Below are 7,219 nucleotides of genomic sequence, written 5' to 3' on the forward strand. Positions count from 1 at the left end.
TAAATTTGAAGGTGGGTTACTGGTTAGCACGTTAGCATCCTGGGTTGGAGTCTTGCTCCTGCTCACTGTGTGTGTGGAGTTTGCATGTTCTCCCCATGCTTGGTGGATTTCCTCCGGGTGCTCCGGTTTCCTCCCACAGTCCAAAGACATGCTTCCAGGCTGATTGGAGTCTCTAAATTGCCCGTAGTGTGTGATTGTGTGAGTGAATGAGTGTGTGTGTGCCCTGCGATGTTGGCACTCTGTCCAGGGTGTATCCTGCCTTAATGCCCGATGACGCCTGAGATAAGCACAGGCTCCCCATGACCTAAGAATAGAACTGAAAAGCGGTACAGACAATGCTAGATAGATATCACATTCATTCCTATTGTGGAAATTGTATTGTTCCAAAGTTTTTCTAACTATTAACTTAATGATAACTGAGTGGTGGATAACTAGTGTTGAAGTGTTTATTTATATCGCTGTCAGTATATGTATTTTATTCCTTACACACATCCTGCTAGCTATAGTTAGTGGTCTGGCTTTATACAATTAGCCCTGGAGATGTGTGTGTGATGTTTTCATTCAGATAAATCTTACACTCATCATCTATAGAGTATGCAGTAACTAGTCAGTAAATTAGTAGTAATGGATTTAATTCTTGTTCTACCACCCCCCCCACCCCCACACACACACACCTGGAAGTGTTGCGTTAAGGAAAGCGACTCCATGTTCACAGATATTGATTCTTTCCTTTCATTCCCACCATGGTGTTTGTTAGCAAGATGCAGAACAGTGAGAGTACAGTATTTCCAAACAAAGCCTTGAACTCATGGCTCGTCTTGCACATGGCCTATTGGCTGCCTCCTGTATTATGCAGAGGGAGTCATGGCTCAGTGCTGTGTGGTCATTGTTCCTCTGCCACCAGAGTAAACAGGGAAGAGAGTGAAGCGATGACTGAGGAGCTTTCAGAAAAGGCAATTTATAGTTGTTTCATGAGGGTGACTCAGGGTAACATCCGCTTCTGCCAAAACACACATTCCTGCTGAAGCAGAACAGAGCATCTTATTTTCCTTATGGTTTGGTGTAATGCAAAAATGAATTGATCAATTCAGCGAGACATACTGAGATATTTATTTAACCCTTCAATTTATTTTTCTTTCTATCTATAGATGAGAGGATCTGCTCTCCTCCGTTCATGGTGCTGAACAGTGAGTGTGGTCCAGACACACTGGAACAGATCAAGCAACATGGTCTTACATTCCCCTTCAGTAAGTCCCTCCTCTTCCTGTAAAAAAAAAGAAAAAAAAAAAAGAATACAGGAAGTGACATCTTGTTTTACTTGTTTTTGTAATATTTAACTATTTTTTGTACGTTAATGCTGTATGCATGTTGTCCTTTTTTTATCCCTCAGTTTGCAAAACACGAGTAGCACACGGAACCAACTCCCATGAGGTAAGACGCCATCTTTTTTTTTTTCAATTAACCTCTCTAACCAGGGGAAGCTAAGCACAGGTTAGCAAATATTTACACAGTGAACTCACACAATCCCCTGTTGTTCTCAGCTTGTTTCTGCGTCATTACCAATAAGTAGTGGTTTTTTAAAATAACTTTTGATTGACTTTTAGCCTAATCAATATGCGTACGATTAGGAGCTCTCCCGCTGCGTCACACCTCATACACTGTCTCCCTGTCTCTCTGCAGATGGCCATCATTTTTAGTGCTGAGGATCTGAAGGATGTGAAGCCCCCATGTGTGATTCAGAGCTTCATCAACCATAATGCAGTGCTGTATAAGGTGTTTGTGGTGGGTGAGTCCTACACCGTGGTGGAAAGACCTTCCCTGAAGAACTTCCCTTCTGGCCCTGCTGGTGAGCTTTCAGCACTGCTTATGTTCTTATATTATATTAATGGGTTGGTCATTATGTATCTGTTCTTAAATCTAACTAGCTGGTCTGGCCCTGTGTTGCAACCTAAAACTAGTAGTTAAGCCCTCACTTTTCCGTCACTCATCATAAAATCTACCTGAGTAAACATTTTGACTGCTGCTCCATTTGCATGCACTACTGTACAAGCTATCATGCAAAGTAGACTTGGCTACATTCGAGTCCTGTAAGCTGTATGCAAACATCTGGAAGTCACAATCCTCCATGCAGATCCAAATTCCTCTCTGTCTCCTCCTGTCTGGCTTTGAGTTAGGTTTATCAGAGCCTGCTTTACTCAGCTCCTGGCCTCTGCTGCAGCCTAGTGGTCCGTCCACAATCTTACACTCCCACATACAGTATATCAGATACATTCTGGGAAAGATGCATTTCGGGGGAGAAAAAAGTTTAATAAGTCATCTGTTTTCCATTTTTCAGACCGCAAAGCTATTTTCTTCAACAGCCATAACGTGTCCAAACCAGAGTCATCCTCAGACCTTACATCTGTAAGTCCCTCTGAAGTTACAAAATTTACTGTTAATATAATTTTTTGGACATTTTTCTTTATATCAAGGTAATATAAAGCAGTGTTTCAGCATATTTAATATGTTTTTCTACCTGTCCCCATCTCTGTAGCGAGATAATGTAGAAGGGGTGTCCCAGCCACCCAACAATGATGTCATTAGGGAACTCTGCAGATCTCTGCGTCAGGCATTGAAAGTGTCGCTCTTTGGCATTGACGTGATCATCAACAACCAGACAGGCCAACATGCGGTCATTGACATCAATGCTTTCCCTGGTAAGTGGTGTGTGGTGTATTATAATCCACCACCATGTTTTCTAGGCTTTAAACTGTATGCTGTCCCTTTTTCCCCTGGTTGTGTTCGTGAAACAAAAGTTTGATTTTATCCTCAGCAGAACACAGTACATGTCAATAGGTTTGGTAAATTTATTGACAAAGCTCATTTGGCAGAAACTAAACTTTGCTTATCATTTTGGACTGAAGTATAGTAAGTGTAGCAATATGTTATGGGGATTATGAGCTGGTAAGGGTTGAGGGCAAGATGATTGGAACCAAATCTTAAGCAAACAATTTGTTCTAGTCAGCATGAGATTTGAGATTTTTTGGGAGGATGTTTGATAGCTGATTCACTTTCCAGCCACAACTACAGTAAGCATACTGCCAAAGCCTGAAATCATTCAGTCCAAACCTCAGTCTAACTGATAATCTGTCGAAAGGCTCGGCCGCTTTTTACATCCATCAAAGCTTGAGCAATTTTGCCACGAAGAATATGTGCCAAGATGATGCAGCTATGCTAGAACCAAAAGTTGTTCTACTAAGTACTGAACCTCAAATGTCTGCTTTTTGTGTTTGAACATTTGTCACAATAAAAAATATTTTGCACCTTTTAAATGTTAGATATTGTCCATATCAAATGGTAAAAATCCCAATTAAGTTTGTTTCAGTACACCATCTCCGTTACCCAAGTCCTTTGTTAGTCCATGCTTCTCCCTAACTCTGCCCTCCATGTGTTTCTAGGATATGAGGGTGTTCCAGAGTTCTTTACTGACCTCCTCAACCACATCACCAGCGTGCTGCAAGGCCAGTCTTCCAGTGACCATCCTCCTCCACCACTGGCTTCACCCACTTCAGCAGCCATAACAGCTCCAGTCTCAGAGGAGCGGAGCGGAACCCCTGCCCAGCAGTGCTGCAGTCTGTTAGGGGAAGAGTCGCACAACAACAGCAGCAGCAGCGCATGGATCTTGGAGGGGGAAGATGGACTAAAGAGTCCATGCCAGAGACTGGGCTGCAATTCAGCAGTGTCCCCCAACTTCCAACAGCACTGCGTGGCCACCATTGCCACTAAAGCCTCCTCACAGTGACCACCTTCTTTCTCTCTACTGAACAACACAAGATCAGAGTGAATAATAATAATAATAATAATAATAATAATAAATAACGAGAATAGACCATATTAAAGCGGTATCTGTAATCAGAAATAAACCTTTTACTATATTTGTTGATAGTGTTAATAATGAGGTGATGGATTCCTTATGCTTTTGTGTAATTTTTTTTCCAGTCTAATACTCAGTACTGTAAAGTGAATTCAGTATTGATCAACAGATTCGTTGTAGTGTTCATATTTGTTTTAAAATGTGTTTTATTTTGAAGCACTGTAGAGACTGAAGGGAGAGATGAGCTTGAAGCTAGGCATTAGAAGGGATTCTCAGTGTATACCACTGGTTTTGGTAGGATGAGGGTTTTAATAATACTGTATTCATTTGCCAGTGGACATGTACCTATAAGTCAATCCTGTAACAGCTCCATGTTAAGTGTCAATCCTGCGCTGTAATGGTCTCTGATGTGTTAGTGTACAAGTCTCCCAATCACTTCTGACCTAAGAAGAGCGATTCTGTAGAAATGTTGTTTCTTAAGGATGAAAGTGTGTAACACCTTTTTTTTCACTCCATTATTGGCTCTAAGGTGTTCAGCTTAGCGGTTTCTTTTTAACTGCCTTGGTAAAACATTATGACGCCTGGCATTTCTCTGTATGCTATTTCCTTCTTTTGTGATGATCCAAACCCTGGGAATTGCAATGTCAAGGGTCATTAATGTTTCAGATTGTGTTCTGAGACAACAAATGTGAAACGTGAAAGTGCATTTTCTGCGTGAACTTGTGCATGTTTGTGTCTGACCAGAAATTCTTGCATTCCAATATTTTGGGTGTGGTCTGGTGCAGTTGCTTTTGAATCGTACAGGTCTGTAACCACACCCCCCTTACGTCCCACTCGTGGTTAATAGGAATGCCAGAGTTGTTATCTGATGACTGTATGTATGGAGGTGTTTGTCTGTTATTTAAAAAATACTAAGGTGTGTTTCTGAAAAATCTCACTTGAAGGTGACGATTAATGCCGATTCCTATAACCATTCCTGTTTGGATGATCAAGAACGATGTTTAATTTATATTCAGTAATTTTGTTTTTACTAACCAATCACTAACAAATCCAAGTGATTTAGATCTGGGTACATTTTTACACACACATAAAAAAAAAAAAATTAGGAATTACTTTTTTTAATGGATGGAAGCTTGCATTCCAAAGAGCAAATCAGTTAGCTCTAATTCAAACGATTGATAATAGTTAGCTTTTTGACCCCTTTTAGAGAAAAAAAACCTACTTTTCTTTATTTAGAAAATGCAACAAGTGCAAAAGGTTTACTGAATTAACTGCATTTCTTATATAAGCACTACAGTCTTAAAAGACTCAACTATGATTCATAAGCTAATTTTGTTTTTGGTATACATGTTTATTAGTGATCGTCTCGGTGCATGTCACTGTTTTGTTTTTATTTAGCAAAGGGGAAATTGAATTCAATTGGAATTCTTCATGTTTTTGTTCAGATCAATAGATTGATCATCCATTACAATTTGTTTTAGTTTTGACCTATCATTACATTTAAAAGGGAAATATAATAATTTACATTGGAACTTTTATATGGGCATCTGAGTTGTTGTTATTATTATTATTATTATTATTATTATTATTATTAGTATGCTAGAGCACTCAACAATATTTGAACGAGACCGTTTGAAAATAGTAACATGGAGAGTTTGTACAGATGCACACAGGCAAAAATTCTCAGCTTTGCTCAGTCAATCCTGTTTCAGGAACTGGTTTGGGTCACAGATGTAAATTTGTATTGTAGAACTTTGGTACTTTCAATGAGCAATTTTGGGGGGAAATGCTATTTGTAGTGTGTTCCCTCACCTCTAGAGGTCCATTGTTAAAAGTCAAACATCTTTCTTTTTTTAATTAAGTGTGGATACCAAATGCTAAGCACTTTTGCACAAAAATGGTTTCAGATATCAAGCTTCACCTTTCGTTGGATTGCATTTACTTTCTGCTGGCTGCTAATTGCCTATCTAATCGACATATTGAACTTGACATGCTTGAACATGTGTAGACTTGAAATGAGTGCAGTTGTGTGTGTGTGTGTGTGTATGTATATATATATATATATATATATATATATATATATATATATATATATATATATATATATATATATATATATATATATATATATATATATATATATATATGAATGATTGGAACAGGCTTTAGATGGCTGATATGAGGTGAGATTAAAGTTGTCACATGCCCTGAAAATGGCCCACTTCTTAGCCCTGTGAGATGGAGAGAATATGACAGCTTTGTATACTGCTCTACTTTGTGTCTCTTAATTGTACACTTGCATTTATTGTGCTTTGACATGGAAACACCACCTACTCAATACTGCAACTCATCATGTTCTCTTGAAATCCACTTGAATGTTTACTTAGAAATGTTATATATATATATATATATATATATATATATATATATATATATATATATATATATATATAGGCAGTGCACAAACCCTCCTACACCTGCACATACCTACATTCATACAGAACGTCACGTATAACATTGTGTTTTGTAAGTTCAGAATCAAATCTACACTTTGTGATTCCTTTTAGATAAAAGATTTTTAAAAATGAACACTATCCCTTTGTGTGTTTTAATAGTCTTGACATTTGGCATTTTGAACTGTGTGTGTGTGTGTGTGTGTGTGTGTGTGGGCATCTTACTGAGGAGGAAATGCTCCAGAAAGGATAGGAATATCTGATAGATTTGACCTTTCTGGGACATTTGAATGGTTCCCATGAGGAAAAGAGATTTTTTTTTTCCTAAAAACTGCAAAACCCAAAATGGCAGAAGCGTCTGTTTTGGTCATGGTTCAATTTGTGTGCAGGCAAAAGAATTCATTAGCTTCATTAATACATTAATTATTAATAAAATGTGTGTGTGTGTGTGTGTTTAAAACTATTCGATTTGCTATTATTGGTTGGATTATGTTTCCAGTGCCATTACATTACTGTTAAAATGTAGTTGTTTTATTTTCAAAAATACTGGACCACACTGAGGTTAAAGAGACTCTTGTCCAGCATTTAATATCTTCACAAGTTATTCAAAAGTTTATCATTTATCCTTTATCATTTATAAACTGCTTATATGTGGCTATAATGTACTTCAATGTTTGAAGAATAATAATAATAATAATAATAATAATAGGACAAATTAAGTATTACAACTGCAGAATAATTGTTATGCTTGTGAACAAACCCACGTCTAGCCGATGACGCTGCCCCGAGGCTGAACGCCATTGGTCTGTTCCCTGTCACTCACGGCTGCGGTGTGAATTTTCCGTGACCTGATTGGTTGGCTTGTGCCTCCATCGATGCTGCCGCCTGCGATTGGGCGGTCCAAGTGAAACGA

General features: G+C 38.4%; 1 protein-coding gene across 1 annotated transcript in view; it reads left to right on the forward strand.

The window, feature by feature from the left end:
- Positions 1 to 5,763, forward strand: part of itpk1b (inositol-tetrakisphosphate 1-kinase b) — a 32,161-nt gene extending 26,398 nt beyond the window's left edge. Inside the window, exons 6-11 of the mRNA XM_058399698.1 lie at positions 1,149 to 1,247; positions 1,391 to 1,431; positions 1,681 to 1,846; positions 2,336 to 2,403; positions 2,534 to 2,696; positions 3,438 to 5,763. Of these exons, the coding sequence (XP_058255681.1) occupies positions 1,149 to 1,247; positions 1,391 to 1,431; positions 1,681 to 1,846; positions 2,336 to 2,403; positions 2,534 to 2,696; positions 3,438 to 3,781 (881 nt within the window). The 3' untranslated portion in view covers positions 3,782 to 5,763. The remainder of the gene's footprint in view (positions 1 to 1,148; positions 1,248 to 1,390; positions 1,432 to 1,680; positions 1,847 to 2,335; positions 2,404 to 2,533; positions 2,697 to 3,437) is intronic.
- The last annotated feature ends 1,456 nt before the right edge of the window (positions 5,764 to 7,219 follow it).

This window comes from Hemibagrus wyckioides, linkage group LG09 (assembly GCF_019097595.1).
Source record: "Hemibagrus wyckioides isolate EC202008001 linkage group LG09, SWU_Hwy_1.0, whole genome shotgun sequence".
Lineage (NCBI taxonomy): Eukaryota > Metazoa > Chordata > Actinopteri > Siluriformes > Bagridae > Hemibagrus > Hemibagrus wyckioides.